General features: G+C 36.0%; 1 protein-coding gene across 2 annotated transcripts in view; it reads left to right on the top strand.

Moving 5' to 3' along the window:
- Nucleotides 1-25,170, top strand: part of lamb2l (laminin, beta 2-like) — a 75,798-nt gene that overhangs the window by 17,752 nt on the left and 32,876 nt on the right. For both annotated transcript variants that reach the window (XM_687746.11, XM_005162121.6), the window contains exons 3-12: nt 11,332-11,501; nt 17,925-18,060; nt 18,891-18,964; nt 19,083-19,271; nt 19,386-19,449; nt 20,514-20,716; nt 20,828-20,948; nt 22,885-23,073; nt 23,156-23,335; nt 23,762-23,874. In XM_687746.11, coding sequence (XP_692838.6) covers nt 11,332-11,501; nt 17,925-18,060; nt 18,891-18,964; nt 19,083-19,271; nt 19,386-19,449; nt 20,514-20,716; nt 20,828-20,948; nt 22,885-23,073; nt 23,156-23,335; nt 23,762-23,874 — 1,439 coding nt within the window. The remainder of the gene's footprint in view (nt 1-11,331; nt 11,502-17,924; nt 18,061-18,890; nt 18,965-19,082; nt 19,272-19,385; nt 19,450-20,513; nt 20,717-20,827; nt 20,949-22,884; nt 23,074-23,155; nt 23,336-23,761; nt 23,875-25,170) is intronic.

Raw genomic sequence — 25,170 nt, 5'->3', positions numbered from 1 at the left:
CCTTCCTTTCTATGAGGTGCTGAACTCTGCTGGCATCAGTGTGCAGATAAGGCAGAGTGCGTTCACTCCACTCCATGCTTAATGCAAGTTTGTTAATAATTAAACATCTATGTGTTGCGCGACACAACAAATTGATTATGTAATTAGTTGCCAACACTTTTAGTAATCGATTTAATCGATTCGGTATTGCAGCCCTACTTGCCTCATTTTACTTTCTATCGCTTCTCTTCTAGTTTCCTATTACAGTGGACGCTCTTCCAAAAATCAGGTTCTTCTTTTTAGCTTCATTATGATCTGGCAATTCATTACGCATTTAGCACTGTTTAAAAACTTCCAAAGATGCTAATTGTTGGTTAATTAATATATATTTTTCAATCTAAGCAATTTTAATAATAAAATCTTTGCTTGCTTGAGCATTTGGCTGACTATTTAGGGCATAGTGTTAGCTAACATCAGACATTAGTGTGATTTGTGAGCACATTCTCTTCACCTGAAGATTAAAAATTTCTGATTTTAAGATATAATCTGCATTTTTATTTTGTTTCTTTGGATCAGACAGCTCAGTTTAAAGCTTCAGCTTGAATTTAGAACATGAAAGGAATGTTGTGGAAGAGTCTGCATCGGTGAAGTGATGTTAAACAGCCTTCAAATGAATAAGGCTATAGCTGCATCCCAAATGGCGCTTTATATATGCACGTATGCATTATGTACTTTTGCACTTACACACTCAACAGCCGAGTATATGCATGTAGTGTCATCCCAAATAGAACACTAAAGGTGCGTCCCAAATCACATACTTATGAACTATTCTACGCCATTTTGTAGTATAATAGTGCAAGTAGTGCGTTCGAACTGAAAACTCTATAAATAATAAGTGCACTTTAATTACCCAGATGATGCACTCATTTAACCGGTGAGATTAGGTGTGAAATGATTGACACTTCACACATTCAATGACCACTGCTTTGCTCACGTAGTGGAAGGGGCGGAGCTATCGGGTGCACACGTTGGATAACTTTATTTGTTTTGGATTAAGAAAGCAAAATTCTCCTACGAGAGTGATTATAGAGCCTCACGATTGTGAATGCAGTTCTACTTATGGCAGGTATTATTTGATAGTTTGTTCATTTATTTCACTGATTTGGCAACCGTCAAATGTCATCAGGAAAACGGTTTGAATTTTCGCTTAGTAAAAAAACATTAGTGTTCCATTTGGGATGACACTACATACATATACTATGCTGTTGCGTGTGTAAGTGCATAAGTACATAGTGCTTGAGTGCATAGTGTATAGTGTGGCATTTGGGACGCAGCTAATGTCCACATGGCAATGATCATGTTTTTTTTTTTCATTTGTTTTGTCTCTATATATGTATCATTTTTAAGAAATGTTTGCATGGGAATTGGAAAATTTAAAACGATTATATGTATGTCACACCTTTATATGGCACTATAAACAAGCACATACAGAACTGCAGGATACACTAAAATCACAGAAGGTAACAGTTAGCATGAACATGAAATCCTAATTCTTTAGTACAGAAAATAAATTTAAACACGAGAAGGCGAACACACATAAATCTAAAAATAACGAAATAACTGTTACTGCGTCTTCGCTGTTAGTATAGTTGATACAGCATTACCAGGTATTGTTTGTAATAGTGCTAATAATGTTAGCAGTGCCTGCAGCACAATCAAAGCAATCTGCTTCCTTTTACATGCAATGTTCTTCCTCCTCATGTATCAACGCTGCGTACACATAAAAACTTTGAGTACGCCAGGTTTCATGCTCACGTTTGAATTTACTAACGGTGAAATGAACATGAGAATGAGCGTTGGTTCACGCCAACTTCATGCCTGGCGTACGTGCATGTGATGAAGAGTAGGCAAAATTTGATATGTAATGGGGAAAAAAGAAAAATAAGTTCATCAGACGCTGGATTCGAGCCGGGTTCAGGAATGATAGTGTCAAAACACGTTGTCATGCGCTTTATGAGCTATGCCACTCACGCTGCTGAAGTCTGCTCAACTATCACTCTATTAGCTCATTCCAACGAGATGTCCAACGAGACCTTGCTGTGTTACCGCGTCAGCTAAACTCTCCCATTCTATTCTTTTCTTTTGTTATTAATTCCGGAGGACAAACTTGCAAACAACACCACTTTTCTCCAGTCTACCTCCCATAAGCGCACCTTTAATTCACATTATGTTCAAAGTTTCTCTTTTTGCTTGCTTTGCCATTGCTTCTTCGTTTGGTTTTGCCAAAGTAGAGTCATTAGCATATTCATACGGTGAAGGAGGCAGAGAGGGGTTTTGCGCTCATGCATGTTGCACTCAGTTTCACGTTCATTCGGATGTTCAAAGAGAATATGCGTGTGATCCGGCTTATACGCAGTGTTTCATACATCTGAATTTTTTACTGCGTACGCACATTTGCAGCTTTGCTTACGCAATGTTTTAGTATGATTTCAACGCAAGTCTTCGTACATGAGGCCCCTGGTCATCTGATTCTGTGACATCATAATTTACAAAAAGTTGTGTTTTGACTATCTATATACATATGAGACAGGCAGGATTTTGAGATTTTTAACTCTGTAACCCGTTAAATCGTTATCCAAAAGCATGTCCTCTGGAATTCAAATGCTAATCATCACATACCGTATAACCTGGATTTGTTTTTTCTCTGGCACCAGCACAAGTTTATTATCTGGAGCTCATTCGACTTTCTTTACTCGAAATGGGTCAGTGAGACTGGATGTTAATAATTGTACAAGGAATATGATCAAGGTGTGTGAGCGTGTGCCATTGTAATGGAATGCCTCTGTTTGTCTTACAGTATGTGTACCTGGTGAACTTTGGTCTGTTTTGAAATAAACTGACTAAATCTGTGGGTCTGCCAGATTTACAGAGCATTGCTTAAGCATTGTACTCCCTGTAAGCGCTTTATTGCACCATTATCGGTTTCATCTGTATTTGAAGGAATTTTCGATGTTGTGTTGTCAAGCGTTAGATCACGTTTGTTTGACTTCAAATAACAATGGCTGTCTTGGTTTGTCCATGCCTGCAGGTTCACTATCTGTTTTGATTTCACATTCCAGCACTGGGTTTGACAGTGCATTGTCTATGCTGGCCCATTTTTTCATTTGTGAGCTATAACGCAAAAGCACATGTACTGTGTGTAGAATGATATAGAACATCTGCCCTTAACCTTAGCTGTAGCCAGTGCTCCAAATGACCAGTTAATTTAGTTAGCAAAAACTGTAATTTTCAGAATAAGAATGTAAAATTAATCAAAAATAATCATTGGCACACTCCAAAGTTATTCTGTCTAGACCCAGCCTGATCTCACGATGAAACTTATCTATTTTACATTTTGTTAGTTTAGTAGCTAATTCGTATAAATTCTTTTTTTTTTACTTTGAAAAGGAAGCGTGGCACCCAACCCCACCCCTAAACACATCATTGAGGGATAAGGAAATCGTACTAAATTGTACAAATGAGATGATACAAATTAATACGAATTAGCCACTAAATCAAAAAGTTGTGAATTGTCGTGAGATTGTGTTGCTAGAACAGAAGTGAGCAGTGAGAGCCAATATAACTTGACATAAACAGTGAAACTACCCAGTCCCATTTCAAACAATCTGAATCTACAGTTCCTCTCTTGTGTATTATAACTTCTGTAACACACCAAGTACTGTATGTGGAAGTTGCGAATGGACTTTAGTTTCCATGCCAATAATACTTGGACAACTATGATTGAATATATGGCTGCAATATATGTAACCATACCAACAACCTACCTACCTAACCTAATACCATCATCTCGATTTACAGAATAACTTCTAGTGAGAAGAAAACATTCTGTTTAGCTGTATAAATTGGTTAATATACTGTAGATGTCATGATTTCACAGCTGTTTTTTAACATTTCGAAAATATTTCAAAGGGTTTTGATCAAATCAAAACCCTTTGGATTTATACAGTACAAAGTTTATACAGTACAAAGTCCTATTACACTGAAAAATAGATTTATTGGATTTGCTACAATTTTGTTAGGTAAGAGGTTGCAAAAAATTGATATGGGTTGAATTTAAACAAACAATTTAAGCTGAACTGTCACAGTTTGGGTTAGGCCGCAATGTAAACATGAAGCTATATGCTTACACAACACAAACAGAACACAGGACACGAGCACATAATAAATGAAAACACTTACCGTGAACTCACACATGCGACATGCATGTTCCATCTCAGCGCCAACCATAACCAGCTAGACTGAGGAGCTGAGAATAAAACTGCATGATGCAGACAAAACAAACACAAACACTGGGAAGAGAACGTGCATCCCAAGCATGGCCCAAGCGCAACCAAGACGGCGCTCATACAAAGATGAAGAAAGACAATGACAGGAATGAGTGCTCAGCTCGAGTCTTCTACATACTAGACTAGTTCACAACATACTAGACAGGACAGTGTCTGGACTCTGCCACCAAAACAAGAATTAACAAGACTAAACTGGAAGAATCCTGACATGAACATTAATACATTTAATTTAAATGGGCTGCATTTAATGATGCACGTTTGCATCACAGCAAGAAGGTCACTGGTTCGAGCTATGGCTAGGTCAGTTGGCATTTCTGTGTGTAGTTTCCATCTTCCCCCCGTGTTCGCGTGGGTTTTCTCCAGGTGCTCCGGTTTCCTCCACAATCCAAAAACATGCGGGTAGACTAAATTGTCCATAGTGTATGTGTGTGAATGAGAGTGTATGGATTTTTCCTAGTGATGGGTTGCAGCCGGAAGGGCATCCGCTCTGTAAAACATATGCTGGATTAGTTGGTGGTTCATTTCGCTGTGGCGACCCCAAATTAATAAAGGGACTAAGCCGAAAATGAATGAATGAATTAATAAAATTAAGCCTATATAATTTTTTTTGCAACCACTTACTATAAAAACTATAGTAAATCCAATGATTTTTTAAAATTTAATTGAATATAAAATACAGTATATTTTCATATTGCATGCACAAATGCTGTAAATATGAACTGATTTTGGTCTTGAACTTGATCTTTTTCGAAAGGTTTTCTACAATATTCACAAACAGTTATTTTGCTTGAATGTCTCCTGCGGTGGTCTCAGCTTCCTTGCGACATGCTGCACAAGTGGCGGCTTGTTGTGGACTGGTGGAATGCCATTCCTCTGCTACAGATGGGCATTTTGTAAAAGCTGTGGAAGATACTTTTACACCTGGAATTTTTCTCTTAATGAATGACATTTTCCTGGATTGGTATTCCTGTACTGTCGTCACTTTACAGATGCTCATGTGCCTCTGGAGCTAGATAGTGTTGTTGTGTCTTCAGACAGATGTTTAGCTTGTATCTGTGTGTCTTGTAAAATCGGTATGTAGGGAAGTGGGTGCGTGTCAGGTTTATGCATTTGTGGGTGTGTTGGACAATGCTGGGACAAGCAGCCATGTGCCTGTCTCAACCTAAAAGAGTAGATGTTTGTTTGTGTGTTTGTTTATTCCTTAGAACAGTACACAGAAGAAGAATAAAAAATTTATACATCAAATGCAGTATATAGAACTTTTATAATTTGAAAATCAAGGTAAATTGTACTTAATTTGTCTTTTGGCAAACTTGCTAGTATCTTCTGTTACTTTCATAGGGTGGTAGTAAATGGAAAAATAATAATAATATTTCAACAAAATAAGAAAAAATGGGACCTCGTCATCCTGTTTAAAAGTTTTTACCACCAGCATGTTTCCTTCTGGAGCATCAATGAGAATTTTTTATAGATGTGTTTGAGTCCCTCAGTTGTCTTCAGTGTGAAACGATGGATCTTACAAACATACAGTCGCTGCTGGAAAGGGTTCAGATATACAAAAGATGCTGTAAGTGTAGAACATGGGGGGTTTTCTGAAGGAAAGCAGGCAGTTTAATTGTTCAGAGAAAACCAACTAAGGCTCATACTGATTGTGTACCCATTACATACCTATACATTTCTGAAGAGATCAAAATACATCCCAGGAGCTACATTTTTTTTATTTATTTTTTTGCAGTTTTTGTATCCGCGAATCCACTAGAGGCTGCTGTGCATGCTTTTTGAGATCTCAGATTTGTCACGAGTGCCATTCACACCTGCTGTCGACTGACTGACTTACTGACTGATTAATCAACCAATAGTGCCACCCACCCCTTCCCTAAACCTAACCTCAGTGTTTTAAAAAGCAATGCAGAAAAAGAAAAGCCCCCTGATTTTTACCACATTTTTAGATTTTACCACATTCTCACCCTGTTATTTATTTCTTTATTTTATTGTTGAGTTTTTTTTTGTTTTTTTTATAGTTTTTTTAGCTTTTGTTCCTCACTGGACTCAAACCCCATTGTTGCCGTTGACTATGCTCTGCATCTTAAGTCCGCCAACGTACATGTCGAGCTACCGGACAAACTGGTAACATTGGAAAAGCTGTCAATATGGAGGTACTTAGTCAGCTGGTAAGTGAGAAAAAGAATGGCATCATACCGCTCCGTAGCGTTCATTTGAAAGATTCAGCCATACTTAGCTCTGGTTACATAATTCATGATCTCCAGAAATGTATATAGGGCTACGATTTCAGAATGAGCCTATGTTGGAGAAAACCATCATGAAGCAAACAAACAAAAATATGATTGTATGATCATCGGGTAACCACACATGTCATTAAAATCCTTTCCAGCCATTTTAATAATTTTAGCTGTTGTTTTGCTGTTGTTTAAACGTCTTTTATGTAAATTATATTTGAGCTGTACAAAAAAAGCACTTTGTAAAACCTCTCCTATTTTGCTCTCTCTCTCTCTCTCGCTTATATCGCTGTAAATTATCCCTAAAATTATTTAATGATCCATCGTCAATTACTTCTCACAAAATGCATATATACATTACACAGACATTTTAGATTTGTTTGTTTTATTTCAGTGCTATTATGAAATTAGGACACTTTAAATTAATTGGTAAGTGTAAATTGTACTGTTGTTTTGTTCTGCATAGCTTCAAGCTATCAGATAGCAGCAGTATTTGTTTTTAGATGTCTTTAATTATAGTTAATTAGTCTACTGAAACACTCTTTTCCTCTATCAGTCTTTCCTATGTTTGTTTTGACAATTTGAAAGAAAAAACAGTCATAACATACTGTGCCACAACAGAGTCAAACACACACACACACACACACACACACGCACGCACACACACACACACACACACACACACACACACACACACACACACACACACACACACACACTCATGTTCATGTTTTCACTCTTGCTAGTCCGTACATGAGAATTCATGAAGAAGACGTGCTAAATGCATCCTTTACCTCAGGGATGCAGCAGCTTCAGCTTTCCTAACACAGAAAACTGTATTTTCTGGTGCGTGTGGCGTGTAAGTCTAAACCACACTCCTGTCCTGTAATTAGCAACCTGAACACTCAACAGATTGCTTTTGAAATACCCCTTATCTGCTCAAAAATGCACAAAGAATGGGAATCCCCACCTGTCACAAACAGTATACAAACGCACACATGGAGCTCAGTGTAACTGTACACTCCATCATCTATGAAGACGTCGGTTTTGCTGTCTGTATCATGCCTGTTTACTTAGGGAGAGTCGGATGTGTGCTGATCCACATTCATTCCAAAGATCAGGACCTTTATTCCTTCATTATATGGATTTTTACAGTATGTGAGTTAACCATGAAACCATTGAGTGCCCTCACACATCAGATACACTTTAGCACCTTGACTCAATCGAATGGAATTTATGGCACGTGTTTTTGTTTATAAACCTGAGAAATGAGCTGGGTGTTGAAATCGTTTTGAACTTTGCTGTTTCATTTGCACTCGTTGCAAAATGTAAACTATATTATCTGGCATCTTTTTTTATAAAGTTGTACATATATTCAACTTTAACGGTAGACTTAAAAATTGGTCAAATTTACTGTAAAAAAATGCAGCTAAAAATACAATATGAACTGTCATTTTTATGATAAACTATCATATTTAAATCAATTATAGTGATAATACACTAGTGTTTTGAAGTACAAACCTCTACATATGCCTGTCACAATAATAAATATATACACTTGTCGCACAATACATGGACATGATCTTAACCATTTTTGGTGAGGGGGCAAACTTTTCAAGATGGGTGGTGACCATAGATATATACACTAGATATTGCATAGGGACCCTGAGCATGCGTCAGTAGTGCTGCCACATTGGTACAGTGCTCCCAGGACAAGTGTCATTCAACCGCACTAGTCAAGACAGTGTTACGTGAAGATGCTGGACTTTAGCGCTGTCTACGGTTGTAGTAACAAGAAATCAAAGCACAAAGGCAGAACATTTCATAGGTTTGATTTAGTTTTTTATGTTTTTGAATGTTATGAACTTTTCTGCTAAACAGGTAACGTTATTGATGATCATACGTCACTTACTGCATTCACCATAAGGCAAAGTAGCACCAACTCGCACTAAACACTCGGCTTATGCTAGTTTTGTTAAATAAAATCAGCAAACAATGCAAAATAAATATGACAACAAGACGCTGCAGTGCCAGAAACTTGTATTATTGTCGGCTAATGAACGAGCCCTGCTGAAAAATCCAGCTTAAACCAGCCTAGGCTGGTTGGCTGGTTTTAGCTGGTCGACCAGGCTGGTTTTAGAGGGGTTTTGGCCATTTCCAGGCTGGTTTCCAGCTATTTCCAGCCTGGTCTTAGCTGGTCAGGCTGGAAAATGACCAGCCAAATTCAAATTCAAAGGCTACAGGCCTGAATGTACATAAATGATGGAGGAAAATCTAAAAAGAACCACAGTAATTTCAACAAAATTTATATAAAGTGCAGTCATGCATGATATTCTGGCAAAGTTGACATTTTAATGTTGTATCAACAACATCAACAATTTCAAAGCCCTCTCCTTATATTTGTCTTTGATTGGCTACAGAACAAACCTCTAATATCTTGTCTAATTATTCAAACTTGCCTAGTTACCCTCACTTTAAGCTGAATGGTCTCACTTTAAGCTGAATGCCAATATCTTGCAAAATAACTAGTAAAATATTACTACCCCGCTGGCAAAGATAAAATAAATGAGTTATTAGTTAAAGTAGTTATTAAAACCATTATCCTCTAAACATCACTTGAAAAATAGTTGAAAAATAGTTATTTATATAAATGAATTTTGACTGCAACTGCATATATTTTACCTCCCTCTCTCCATTGCACATATCTGAAGTCCTCCTCACATTTACTACTTTCACTCTGTCCTTTCCCATTGCTTCATTTACTCTCTCTCACTCTCTCATTATTGTGTGTTGAAATGATGGCATTATTCTTCAGAGTCGGTGATGTGTGAAAACTGTTAGCACAGAGGGGCCCAAAGATCGACCAGCTTTCCAAAAGCCTCTCAGTGAAAGACCCCCAACACCTGCCTGGTAAAATAGTAAAGCACAAAAAAAAAATTCATACACATTGAGATGTATATAGTCCACTATTCTCCAAATGTGAAACCCTAGACCTGCAGCATTATAGTTCGAGGGAGTGGTTTTGTGTTAGTCCTCTTTAATGATGGTTCCACAAAGTTAGAGGTGAATGTTGGAAATCCATGTAAGACCTCCCACACATCTGGATCTGACAATGTCAAATAAGCCCACAATGAAGTGTGGATTTTAAAAGGCAAATGCAGTGCAGTTTGAGCCTTGCCTTTGCGGAGGTAACCATGTGGAACAAAGCCAGTGATTTTCCTGACTCAATGAGAAACTAAACCCTCGCTCTTTGATTCTGCCGCATGGGTGGGACCCGGAGCCGCATGAGCTCATCAAACTGAAGCCGTACCACTGGTGTGTGTGTCCTGCCATCCAGTCACTGGCTGTCATGTGTGGTGCTTTAGGAAGGAAAGTCTGATGCAGGAATTTATTGTATATGGATCAGTTGCATTCATCAATTTCTTAGAAAAAAGGAAGATTCGTTACCTGTGTAGTCAGAGGGGAGTGTGTATGTTATGACTAAAATCCACTACATAACTGTATGTATATTATAAAGCATTTAATAGGAAGTGGAAAGAGAAACTTATATGCAAATCACTGCTTAACCTAAAGTTTAGTTAAAATAAAATAAAACAAATAAATAAATAAAAATAATTATAAATTTGTGTGTATTTTTATTATTTAATTGGTTAATAGTTTAATTGTTATAATTGTCAAATATTTTACTGTCTGTTAATTCTAATTAGTGTAATGTATTTTGAAGTGTTTTTTTTATTTACCAGGATGATAATTTATAATGAAAAACTTTACACACACACAAAAAAAACTTTGGAGGAAAAACACATATATTCTCAGAAAACATTTTTAAAAGTACTGTTGACTTGAAATTTTTATCAGCTGTTTAAAACAACCAAAGAAATCCATGTTTGCAAAGAAAACAAATCTAATTAGTCCATAAATTAAGTTATGTGTAATAAAATTAAATGACTTGGGAAAAAAGTATTGAATACATGAAGAAAGGGAGGAATAGAAATGCAGTGAAAGCCCAGGCAGCAGCTGAAATCTCTCAGTAGTTCTTTAGCGACCTTCTGCCCTTCATCATTGTAAATGAATATTAGCTGCTTCAGTCTAACATCTACATTATCAGGATGATGAAGATGAAACCAGAGTTGATATTCAGCAAGGCAATGATCCAAAACACAGTCAAGGAAACTCTCAAATGCTTTCAGAGAAAGAAAATCAAGCTGTAGAACGGGCCAGCCGATCACCTGACTTGAATCCAATATAGAGTACAAAATAAAGGTCAGATTTGATAGACAAGAACCAGCGAACCATCAAGATTTTTACACTCTGTTGGCCTGTGCAAAAACTCACACCAGAGCAATGCATGTGACTTCATTCTCCACATGACAGTCGTCTTTAAACTGCCATATATCATCATCATACTCAATCTCAATCTGCTCATACACTCTCAGAAATAAAGGTACATTTATTTTACATAAAGAGTCCACAGTGGTACCTCAAAGGTACCTCACAATTAAAAAGTGCCTTTGAGGTACCATTATGGACCCTTCACAAACAAATATGTACCTTTGGAAAAGGTACTGCCCCATTGACAGCTCCTGAACCTTTATTTCTGAGAGTGTATGCGCTTTTAATAATTTTGCAAGGCTATAAGAATTAAACATTTTGTCCAAAAACTTACTACATCTACAGACTTTCCCTAGAATATCGGGTAAAGTGAACACTACTTACAAACAAAATGGTACACATAATTAATGATCATCTTCTGTCTGTGTTCTTTCAAGTTCTTCCTGCTTTGGCTCAGGATCTGCCCTCTGCCCCACATGGGTGCATGGATGGTAGCTGTTATCCAGCAACAGGCAACCTTCTGATTGGCCGAGCTATAAACCTGACCACTTCCTCCACCTGTGGCCTGGATGGACCCGAGCCATACTGTATTGTCAGTCATTTGAAGGTAAACCCAGCATTATTGCTTCCTTTTTCATACAGATTGCGAAACATGATCTAATGCTGTGTAAACTGTGCTCTGCTCCTACTTGTATGGCCTTGCCCTGTAGTTTGTGCTGAAGGAAATGATTTGTCATATGAAGATATATGTGCTCCTGCAGACAGCCCTTTTTTAAAGTGTGAGGTAAATGTGTACACATGAAAATCTAGCTTTCATCAGTATATCATTGTTAGCTTTTCCATAATGACAGGGAGTTTCCATTGACTATTGTTTGGTAAATTTGGATGACATCGTTTTCATTAGATTACTGTTCCTTCATGTTTTAAAGCTGTTTTTCCTCATTGTCTGTATGATACAGGTTTTATTTTGTTGGCTTTTATGTTAGCAACATGCTAGCATAATGTGAATTCATGATGGAAACATGTTAGCAACATGCTAATGGTGCACTGAAGTCATGACTTGAGTCAAAATCACATGAACACCAAAAGACTGTTATAGTTATGAGTGGCAAATTGGCATTTTCATTCAGCCCAGAGCTTTTGAGTTAGAAGTGGGTTTATGAGAAAAAACATCCCAGGCCTATAGCCAGCCAGGTGAAAAAGGTGTTTTTTTCTCAAATGTCTGACCTTTTTGGAGTTATTCGCCCCATTTTCTATTCAATTAGGATATTAAAATAGTACATTTAGCGACATTTTAAACACTATTTTTAGCTGGATTAGCTTGTCGGGCGGTCATCATAATCACACATTTTGATGTACCAAAATATTTGCTAAAGATTTAGAGCAAAGAAATATAAATAAATACTTATTTTTAAAATGAAAATGTATTACATCATAAAAAATATTTTTTAATTAAAAATCGTAACCTGTTGTCAGTTATTAGGCAAATAGCAACACATTTAATTTTCCTCAGTCAGAATTTGGCTCTTTGAATAATAAAAATTTTAACATAATAATAATAATAATAATAATAATAATAATAATAATAATAATAATAATAATAAAATAAAAATACCTTTGAATATTCATTGATAACAACAATAGCCAAATTAGTATTTAAATTAATTTTAATACAGTTAGCTTTTGGTGCTTCACACCTTTTTATTGGTCATATTTTGTTTCAAGAATAAGCTCCAAGATTTAGAAAAAAAAGTAACTTTTTCTGTTTTCTCTATTGAAAAATAATACAGTAGTGAAAGATGACTTCACTTACGTCAGATTGTATGTTTTCTTGCACAGCTGGATGTTGGACTTATAAAAAATAATTGTGTGCATTGATCAAAATGAATTAGCTGAAGTCACAACAAAGCAACAGCCAACAGAGGACTCTGCTTGGCTTTAAAGCCTTTTTGATGGGTTATTTTCACAGCTTATGATGTCATATCAGTCAAAATAGGACAAATGAGCTCATGTATAAGACAAATTGTAGACCTTTGTCAGTGAGGGGTGCGTCTTCCGAACCACCCGAACACCCCCTGGCTATGGGCATGGATGCAATGAATGAAACATCTGTACTAGGGATGTATCGATGTAGCAATATTTATCAGTCAATATTGGATTCATATAAAACAATGAAAATTTTTAATTTTAAAATTTTAATACTTGCCAAAGACAATGTTAATGGAATTGACCAAAAGGTTTTTGTTACAATCAGTATTATTATTGGCCAAAAAAAAAAATTCATATTGCAGCATTCATTATTTGTACTAAATGTAAATATGTTTAAATTAATTTAATTACTATTTTTGCCATTTACTGAACTAATCTTCACTATCTATTTTAGAGCTACAAAATATTTTTTAAAGTTTTTTTTGTAGTTGCTATATAACAGTTCAGTTTACAAAAGAAAAAGCAAAAACACAAATGTACATTGTTAGAATTAAATTGTAAATGAATATAAGAAAATTTTTCTAGGACTGAAATGACTTAAATGTACCTGATGTTGTAGTCACAACTTACTAACTTCTGAATACGAACTAAGAACAGGAATGCAAAATCATTCATGTTAGAATCACAATAATATCCTAATTTATACTAGCAAATGTCTAATTCATGTTAAATTATACTAACAATGTTCTAATTAAAGTTGCAAATTTAAGTCAGATGCATGCTAGCAACATGCTAGGTTATGCTAGAAACATTTTACCAACATAATGCTAATTAATGCATGAAACATATTAGCAACATGCTAATTTGAGTGTGCATGCACACTACAGTATACTGAATTGGCATTTTACCCACACACACACACGTTGCACTCTTGCACATGTATTGCTCAGTGTGCCACACCTTTTTTACAGCAGTAAAATCTGTGGCCTAAGGCTTTCTGTTTGATACATGTGTTTTTTATTTTTTAAAAATCTCGTATTCATCTCTTACATCTACCTTTGTTTACTTCCCTTCTTTTATACTGAAACACTGCACCTCCCTTTCCCTTCAGGTATCTATAAAACGCTCTTTTCTGCCCTCATAAAATGCATTTTCTCTGACATTTTAATGTTCTGTAAATGTCTACTTAAAATCTGCTTTCAGGTTCTATGTGTTTTGCCCTTCATTAAAGCAATTTGTGTGCATAAAACTGATAGAAACAGTTTAACTGCCTGGAGGCACCATACATCCTAGACTGAGACTGAGTTACACCCTTTTTATCCTCAGCACAGGTGTTACCTGTCAGCTCTTTGTCAATTTATTTGTCAGTACGGTGTCTGCCATTCACCCAATTTTGGGGTGTGATCCATCCATCATTAGAGTCAGATGGAAAGGCTGTTTTTATTGGACTTCTCTGTTTCTGTTGTTATTTATGTATCTCAGAGACTTGAAATTTTGAGGGGTGTTAGTACTCATCTTACAATACCCAGGCTCACATAGATGATGGTGCCACAACAGTCAAATGAACAAAATAGCTTCCATACTCTATACACTTGTTGCAAACTCAGGTAATTTCTTCCATAGCAATACTTGCTTCGTTGAGTTAGATTGAAAACCTAGAAAAAATGTTTGTGACTGATGTTGTTTTAAAAAATTTACTTTTTAAATATATTCCTACATTTTTTTCCCTGATTAGAATCAAACAAGTGCAGAAAGATACTAGCAATATTAGAGGTTTTTGAATAAACATTCAATTTTGATTCAATTTGTGATAGTATGGCAAACATATATAAGGCCCATTTTAGTTAAATCACTATAATTATTGAACAGAATAAAATTATCGTCACTAAACTTTAGGTTAGAGGAAGAAAAATGTTTTTTCAATTGACTTGAAAATTGCCATGCAGTGTCTTTGTACAATTTTTCACCTATATTTCAAGGGAAATGGCTTGAAACCACCATCACCATTTGACATTTAAATAGTTAAATAGTGCCACTGATGTGATCCAAGACCAGCGACGAGATGATCCCAAGGTTTCCATAATCCTGGACCAGGCCGTATCCTGAGCAGCTGCTGTGGTGGTCATGGAGGAGTGGAGAGCATGAGACTGATTCCTGTGACGCTCCGGGGACAGACAAGTCTCGCTGACGTCCAGCTTCTCCAGCACCTAGACTGCAGCTCTGCACAAGACATTTGGCCATAGGAGAAATGGTTGTGCCCAACTGAGCCTGGTTTCTCTCAAGGCTTGCATGGTTCAGGATCTTTAGAGCTGCGCATCAATGGATTTGCTCTTCAGTGTTTGGACTCTCAGTAGTGATTATTAAACCTCACTGAACTGAGCTAAACTGAACTGAACTTAAACTCTGTAAACTGAACTGACACTGTTTCACTTTACTGTGATCTTCTATGTGAAGCTGCTTTGACACAATCTACATTGTAAAAGCGCTATACAAATAAAGGTGAATTGAATCAAAATGAAATAATAATAATAATAAATATTATTATTCCGTCCCAACCAATTGTTGCCTCACCAAAGGTTTAACAGATAGCACAGGAACAGCAGAAACAATTTGGGTAACTTTACTGACTTTACTGGCAATTGTTCTTCTTGGTTTCGTTCTTTTTTGTAAAACTACAACAAAGAGGGATAAAGTAAGTATATAGTAAGTATATATTTACATTTACTTTAACATGTTCAGTTCAACCAGCAGTAAAATGTACATAGTTTTTACAGAAATCATAGAAAACCGCAAGTGGCTATACGCGACAGCAGAATAACAATTGTGATTCTAAAACATATGTTTCAGGGGGCCAAATTTCATTATATTTTTAATGTCAGTTGTAGGCCAGAGGGAGGTGGAGGGCTGGCCGTAAATGCTCCGTGGGCAGGGAGTTTGAGACCCCTGGCCTAGGACCTCAATACAATTACAGGTGCTCACTGAATACAAATCTAACAGGTCACTCAGATCATTAGGATCAAGTAAGTGTTTTCTTGCACAGCTGGATGTTGGACTTATAAAAAATAATTGTGTGCATTGATCAAAATTAATTAGCTGAAGTCACAACAAAGCAACAGCCAACAGAGGACTCTGCTTGGCTTTAAAGCCTTTTTGATGGGTTATTTTCACAGCTTATGATGTCATATCAGTCAAAATAGGACAAATGAGCTCATGTATAAGACAAATTGTAGACCTTTGTCAGTGAGGGGTGCGTCTTCCGAACCACCCGAACACCCCCTGGCTATGGGCATGGATGCAATGAATGAAACATCTGTACTAGGGATGTATCGATGTAGCAATATTTATCAGTCAATATTGGATTCATATAAAACAATGAAAATTTTTAATTTTAAAATTTTAATACTTGCCAAAGACAATGTTAATGGAATTGACCAAAAGGTTTTTGTTACAATCAGTATTATTATTGGCCAAAAAAAAAAATTCATATTGCAGCATTCATTATTTGTACTAAATGTAAATATGTTTAAATTAATTTAATTACTATTTTTGCCATTTACTGAACTAATCTTCACTATCTATTTTAGAGCTACAAAATATTTTTTAAAGTTTTTTTTGTAGTTGCTATATAACAGTTCAGTTTACAAAAGAAAAAGCAAAAACACAAATGTACATTGTTAGAATTAAATTGTAAATGAATATAAGAAAATTTTTCTAGGACTGAAATGACTTAAATGTACCTGATGTTGTAGTCACAACTTACTAACTTCTGAATACGAACTAAGAACAGGAATGCAAAATCATTCATGTTAGAATCACAATAATATCCTAATTTATACTAGCAAATGTCTAATTCATGTTAAATTATACTAACAATGTTCTAATTAAAGTTGCAAATTTAAGTCAGATGCATGCTAGCAACATGCTAGGTTATGCTAGAAACATTTTACCAACATAATGCTAATTAATGCATGAAACATATTAGCAACATTAGCAACAAAATTCTAAGAGTTCAGTCAAAGTGGGGTGAATCGGCCTTCAGCTACTGCACCCCTCTCTGCTGGAATCAGCTTTAAGAAAGGATCAGATGTGCTCCAACATTAGGCACATTCAAATGAAGTGTGAAAACACATCTGTTTAGCTGTGCTTCACTGAATGAGCACTGTGCTATGCCTGACAGATCACACTATTTTGTCTTTCTTTTCTTTTTAATTCTTTTAAAAACGTAACACATTTTAATCTGTTTTTAACTGTTTTTATTCTTTGCTGTTTTGATTTTCTTGTACTTGTTTCTTTTATTCATGTTTATGTAAAGCATATGTAAAGCACGTTTAATTACCATAGTGTGTGAAATGTGCTATATAAATAAACTTGTCTTTCCTTGCCTTACTAGAATTTTGTTGTAATGCCAATGCAAATTATCAGAAACGTTCTTTCTTTTATTGACCCAGTTCAGTAAGTTCACAAACTTACATAACATTCACAGAACTTTAAAAGCACACTAGAGAAAATCAACTATTTTGTAGGGCCTCAGCATAGCATTCTTGAAGTTCATAATCCAGCTGATCACTGCTAATCCTTTTGTTTGCAGCTCACACTCAAAACTAGCCCAGTAAGCATGTGTCCAGTGTGTGGCGGCCACAATATTGTAGAAGTGCTGATTTCCATCTCCAACAGAGCTTGAGAAGATCAGAAACAGATACTGAGAGTCTCTTGTTCATTGCTGTGACCTTTTAAAGAGGTGCTGGAAAAATGGACGTGTCCCGTTCAGGTTTAGTCAAGCTACTGCTGGAGGTTTTGTTGCTCATGACAACAACTCAGATTAGACAAAATGCTCTGGCATTCATCCACATTCACTCTCATGTTCTGACCTGAATCCAGGAGGCCCATTCCCCCCTCTTCTCCTCTTCTTTCGCTTCCAGGTTGGCATGGATCTTGCCCTCTCATTCAGAGGGAACATTTTGCTGAGGCTATGACCCAATTTTTTTTCCAGTGAACTGTGCCAGCAGACATGAGGTTTTAAGTTGTTATGAATAAAATTGTACATGAAACAAATGTGTGGAGGTTAAGAAATCTTTACAAATCTTTCTTTTTCCCTCTGCAGGATTCAGAAAAGTGCTTTATATGTGACTCTGAGAATCCGTATGATGCCAATTATCACAGAGACAGCCACAGAGTGGAGAACGTCATCTACCCGATGGACAGCACAGGGGAACTCACATGGTGGCAGGCTGTAAATGGTGTGTGAGAAAAATCTAGTAAGGTTTTACTTATGTGGAGGGGTATCAAAAAGGGTTATGCAAGTTTGTTCATTTATTTTTTTATAAAATTAGTTTAAAGCCCCTATTATGCATTAAAAAGGGTCATATTTTGTTTTAAGGAGTCTCTAATTAAAGTCTGATATGCATGCAAGGTCAAAAAACACTTTCATTGTCTTATAATATGCATACATTTTTACCTAATAATCCCAGCAACTCCCATATGATTCATTCAGTGATTTATTTATTCCTAATCCCTTCCTTAGCACGATGCTAATCTGCGCTGATTGGTTCGATGACCCAGCCTGTTGCAATTGGTCGACAGCGTTCACCGCAAGACAGAGAGAAATGCCCACTACAACTTATCAACTATTTTGAAGTAGTTAGAGTGCAGAGTATATGTGTGAGCATACTTGCCAACACTCCCATTTTCCATATTTCAGACCCATCTCCTGCCACCCTCCTGTTTTGTTATTTCACCCGGAAAGCTCCTATAATTTCAAATATAAAACATATATTCAAGTATAAATACAAAGCTGCATATTTCACTTCACTTAGAGCTGTGTTACACACTGCACGTCTTGAACAATCATTTTACCTGATAATGTGTAATGTAATATATAACTATATAACAGAAAAATATGACATATTTGTAATGATAATTTTCTATAATTGCTTAGTAATTATATTATTATGTTATTATAAATTTATTGTTATGATATTCATGGTAATTTTTCTGTACAATTTTTTTTTTTACTGTGAGTTCAACTAAATTCTCGATTTTGGATTTTCTTTTGCTAATTTGTGTTCAGGAGAGGAGAATGTCAGTGTCAGACTGAATCTTGAGGCCGAGTTCCACTTTACTCATCTCATCATGAAGTTTAAGGTGTGTATTTAAATGGACATAAAGAGTGTCAAGTCATTTTTTATCAAATTTTTCATCAGCAGAATATATACAAAGCCAAACTTCCTTGCAGCTAAAGACTTGATTTTAATCTTCACAGACATTTAGACCTGCTGCTATGATAATTGAGCGTTCCTCTGATTTTGGCCGTACATGGAGGATATACCGCTACTTTGCTTACAACTGCACTAAGACATTTCCTAGGGTTCCTGCGCACTCGCTGCGGTTCATTGATGAAGTCATTTGTGAAGAGCGCTACTCTGATATTGAGCCATCCACTGATGGAGAGGTATAAGTCTATTTCAATATGCATGTGTTTCAGTCTGCATTTTACTGTTACTTTTGAATATAGCATTAAATTTCAGTTCTACATGCACTGTGTGATTACATACTTCTTTTTTAGGTCATCTACAAAGTGCTTGATCCTGCAATCCATGTCAAAGATCCATATAGTCTGGACATTCAGGGTTAGTATAATAACAACACAGTGTAAATTTTACAATTTTTATCACTTTTACCAACTTGTAATAGCAAGTTTATTATTATTATTATTATTATTATTATTATTATTATTATTACATTGCTTATTTTAATGCTTGATTCTGTTCATGTGCACCATTTCATATCGTTGTAACATTTCAGATATTTCATGCGTCCATGATTATTCATGTGATTTAGGGATTTAAATAATTTCAAAATCCCTGGTAGCCCTTCAGACAGGCTCTCTTCATACATACACAGTAAGAAAGTACAAATAAAAAAGTTATAATGGCAATAATTATAGACATCATATATATATTCAGAATTATTAGCCCCCTTTTGATTTTTTTTCCTTTTTTAAATATTTCCCAAATAATGTTTAACAGAGCAAGGAAATTTTCACAGTATGTCTGATAATATTTTTTCTTCTGGAGAAAGTCTTATTTTATTTCGGCAAGAATAAAAGCAGTTTTAAATTTTTCTAAAGCCATTTTTGGGACAAAATCATTAGCCTCTTTAAGCTAATTTTTTTTTCTATATTGTACTATACCGAACAAACCATTGTTATACAATAACTTGCCTAATTACCCTAACCTGTCTAGTTAACCTAATTAACCTTGTTAAGCCTTTAAATGTCACTTTAAGCTGTATAGAAGTGTCTTGAAAAATATCAAGTAAAATATTATTTACTGTCATCAAGACTAAAATAAAATAAATCAGTTCTTAGAAATGAGTTTTTAAAAATATTATGCTTACAAATGTATTGAATCAATCTTCCCTCCATTAAACAGAAATTGTGGAAAAAATAAACAGGGGTGCTAATAATATGAGGGGCTAATAATTCTGACTTCAACTGAAAAATCAGAAAAATCTTTAGGTGGGACCGCCCTAGAAATTGGCGTGTTTTATTTGGTTCTTTCAAATATCAACATTCTTTGGCTAAATTTTCTTGCAGCACCAAATGTGTTTATTTCCAGTAGAAATCGTTATCTTGTTACCTGTTTACAGTACTCCAAGTAAAGTCAGCTGTGCAATAACAATCTCTTTTCAGATTTGTTGCGGATCACTAACCTACGGATAAACTTCACTAAACTGCACACTCTGGGTGATAACCTGCTTGACCGGCGTCCTGACGTGCTGCAGAAGTATTACTATGCATTGTATGAGCTGGTTGTGCGCGGGAGCTGCTTCTGTTATGGCCATGCATCAGAGTGTGCACCAGTACCTGGAGTGACCACTAGAGATTCAGGCATGGTAGGTATCAATCAATATAAACCAAAAAACTTAGATAACAAGTTCAGTAGTGTACTTTGAGTGATGCAACTCGAAGGATGCTTTTTATTTCATATAATCAATTATTTTTAGATTCATGGACGCTGTGTCTGTAAGCACAACACTGTGGGATTAAACTGTGAGCGCTGCAGAGATTTTTATCATGATGCACCCTGGAGGCCTGCTGAGACCGATAATGCACACACCTGCAGGGGTAAGATACACATATACTAGTTCAAGAACATATGTTTGCTTCAATACAAATGGGAAAAAATATTTTTGGGTCAAATTTATTAAACAAGGCATACAGCTAGGTTCATTTAAAAACTCTAATATAGTAACCATTGAATCTGATGACAACATTTTACTAAAAATGAAAGATTTTCCTTTATGTTTTTGAAATGTTTCATATACACAGCCACATAAATCGCGGTCTCCAGAAACGTCCGCGGGGCTACGTTTCCAGAATGAGCTTGGGTTGTATACAGAAGTCAACAATGAAGTCTATTCACATGGATGGAAAAAAGCTGTATTATGCATTTTAGGCCAGTAGATGGTGATATCGTTTTGTGAAGAGGCATTACATGCCTCTGCCTATATGGACCTGTGTAGAGCTGTAATCGGGCCATAAAAATTAGGTCCAATGGGGCCCAAGCCCGACAGAATTTGGCCTGAGCACGAGAGGTGCATTTTGATTGACAGCTTTTTAAAAGCCCGAACCCGTTTACAGCCCGACATTTTTCACAGCTCTTTTGCCTTTTTTTCAAGAATGAGTCATTTATATGTTTTAACATAATTTATTTGTAACAAACGGCTACAGGCTGTAGGCCACTTGGAAGTTAGAACAAAGAAATAAAATAAGTCCTCTGTAACATTGTAATATTTCAGCAATAGGCCTTAAATAGGCCTAGGTACACACACTTAGCCTTTAAAATTGGACAACACACAAATGAAAAGAAGTCTTTCTTAACAAACTAAATTGAAATAAATTCTAAATGATGATGGGTATTTGGCAATAACGAAATTAAGATAAAGGCTCTGTGGGATTTGTTTCGCCACTCCTCTTCACAATCTGGCCTTAAGGCGACGGTGAAGCTGAATATTAAAAGAATAATGCCAACATTAGCCTATATACTTTGTCTACATTATGATTTCATGGTTTAATTAATATTCATTTATGATTTAAAAACCCTTTACTCACTAAGATTAGGCTACGTGTTTTTGTGGAGGAATGTTACTGAATCCACTGTAAATGGCTTTAGCGCAGTACTGCTCTCAGGATGGTGTGTCCAGCAGCACCGACCACCCTTTCACTGCTGCTGCTACAAGCCGAGATGCATAGTTCTGATCGGGCTAATTTAGCAAGTTTTGGGTAGGATTGATTGTTCATCTTCTACCAGCCAGGAACATCCATTTAATTTTCCATGACAGCAGTTTCAATGTAGCAAGTGACCTTGTCTTTTTCCCTGTCAGCTTGCTGTTTAGCACTCTACCATAATAAGCAGTGTATCAGCGACCGCCGGAATACTTTAGCGGCTAGAATGACCGTTCCATCTGAACTGGTGGCTGGCCTGCCCGCAGTCAAATTTAGCTCTTTTTAACTTCTCCGTCATCATTTGTTTCACCTTTGCAGGGATGGATTTTAATGTTGTAACAAACGATTTGATTACTTTTTCGCTCTAATCGAAATGCTTCACTTGACTATTCATTTACAGCGCAAGCCAAGCATGGCCCGACCCAACCCCGTCTAAAATGACAGAAATAAAACTTGAACCCACCCGAACCTGTCGGGTCCCGCCGGGTCCTGTCAGGTTCGGGCAAAGATCTTCATCTCTAGTCCTGTGGTCCATCTGTGTTATTTGCGCGTGCATAAAGACTAAACACATAAACAAAAACTAATTTTTGTAGTTTACACAGACAATAATGTTAATGTTTCAGAAAACTGCACTTTAAAGCTCTTTTTAGTTTGCATGCTTCTAAAATGCAGTTGTTGTAAACAAAATGTTTACATTTGTTATTAAATTGATCTAAAAATAACTATGTTCAAGCCTTTTTATCGATTTATTTACACTGCATTACATCCTGAAAGCTGTTTTTGACAGGGTAAATAAGCTGACACATCTAATCCATATATCGTGACATTTTCTCAGAATGCAACTGTAATGGTCACTCCAACCAGTGTCATTTTGACATGGCGGTGTATTTGGCGACGGGGAATGTCAGTGGAGGTGTGTGTAACAACTGTCTTCACAACACCATGGGCCGCAACTGTGAGAGCTGTAAGCCTTTCTACTACCAGGATCCCGAGAAAGACATCAGAGACCCGGCAGCGTGTGTCCGTAAGTTGCTTATTACCATTTACTCAGAAAATTATCTTTGTATGTTGTATAAAGTACTTGATGTTGTTTCATTTGTGATCAGCCTGTGACTGTGACCCCGTGGGCTCTGTGGAGGGAGGAGTGTGTGACAGTCATACAGATCTGGATTTGGGAATGATTGGTGGTCAGTGCCGTTGTAAGCAGAATGTCAGAGGTCAGCGCTGCGACTACTGTAAAGAGGGACATTATGGTCTCAGTCTTGATGACCCATTAGGATGCCAGCGTAAGTTATTGCATGTGTGAAGTTCAGTGCTTCTTGATATAATGACTGGTTGTCTTTTCGCTCAAATCAATATTGTCATTTTTCTATGACTTCTGGCATCAACAAGACCACAGAACTGTAGCTCACTGATGGTTTCCATTTTTTTTAAACATTCACTTAAAATTGCATAGATGGTTGTGCATGAAAACCCCATTAGACCAGCAGTTTCTGAAATATTTAGACCATTGTGTGTGACACCAACAACCATGATAATTTCAAAGTCAATCAAATCTTCTTTTCGCTCCATTTCTCTATTGTACATGCCTAATGCATTGAGGTGTTGCCATTGGATTTTATAACTGCATAAATGAGCAATGAGTTGAACTTAATGAAGTGAGTGCTTTTTTCTTGTTACATTTATTTCGTGTATGTGTATGTTGTTTGCAGCTTGTAACTGTGACCCTCGTGGCATCACTACACTGGGGGTTCCGTGTGATCAGATTAGTGGGGACTGCTCTTGCAAAAGATATGTAACAGGACGCTACTGCAACCAGTGCCTGGTATGACTTCACTCTCCTTCAATCTCTTCCTTAAAAATGACATTAAAATGCCCGTTTTACACAAGTTGAAATAACACCTAAGGCTCTTAATAAAAAGTATATAACTTAATTTGGTTAAATTTCTCAATGGTAGTGTAAATAAACACCCATTTCACATTAGAAACACCTCAACTCAGTCTCTTTCAGTTAAATGATAATGAGTTGCTGCTTTACCCATTCCTCTCTAAAGTTGAATCACAAATGGATGGTACCATAGATGTTTGAGCTAGCAAAACAAGCAACACACACACACACCCCACATAACAAAGCCTCAAGCTTCTGCTGACTCTTGTTTAACTGACATGCTGGAGTATTTGAAATTGTTTACACATTATAATGACAAAATCAGAGTTACCTCTAAAGCACCTTGGGCATATATAATCACTTATAATTTACCATTGCTTATAATTGCAGCATGCCATTATGTAAAATGTATTCAAACAAACATCTATACTTATGTAATCCGCCTGTCCTATACCACCCACTGGCTCGGATTGATTCTTTGTATGGGTGGAGTATGCTCTATCATGGAGGCTAAAGACCGCTGCCTCTAACGTCTGTCGCTAGAGCAACTTTTGAGATAGCTTTACCTGCACAGCACTTCTCTAGGTGGGCTCCATTACATTTATAAAAAGTGACAATGCTAGATTTAACAACCCAAATTTAACAAGCCACCATTGTTAGCAGCTTTGTTTTGTTTACAGAATTGTGTAGGATGGCAGGGTTTATAGTTTGCATTAAAGGAACAAGCTAGTTACCTCACAACATCACAATACATAAATCTAGTAAAATTATGGAACTTATTTATGGCACATTGTATAAACACTTACAGCGTTCATAACAAACTGGCTGTATTTTTTCTTTTTTCTCAACTAGCAGACACAATGGAAACTTGCCTAAATACCATAAAAAAAATAAATAAATAAATAAATAATAATAAAAAAAAAAAAAAAAAAAAAATATATATATATATATATATATATATATATATATATATATATATATATATATATATATATATATATATATTTTTTTTTTTTTTATTCTCTCAACTAGCAGACACAATGGAAACTTGCCTAAATACAAAAAAAAAAAAACAATATATATATATATATATATATATATATATATATATATATATATATATATATATATATATATATATATATATTTTTTTTTTTTTTTTTTTTTTTTTTTTTTTTTTTTACCCGATGTCACCTTTCAACCATAACTATAACACTTATAAGTTCTCATGTA

The sequence above is a fragment of the Danio rerio genome, chromosome 23, assembly GCF_049306965.1.
Source record: "Danio rerio strain Tuebingen ecotype United States chromosome 23, GRCz12tu, whole genome shotgun sequence".
Classification (NCBI taxonomy): Eukaryota; Metazoa; Chordata; class Actinopteri; order Cypriniformes; family Danionidae; genus Danio; species Danio rerio.
The sequence above is the reverse complement of the archived record's forward strand: the minus strand, read 5'-3'. Positions and strand labels throughout refer to the sequence as shown.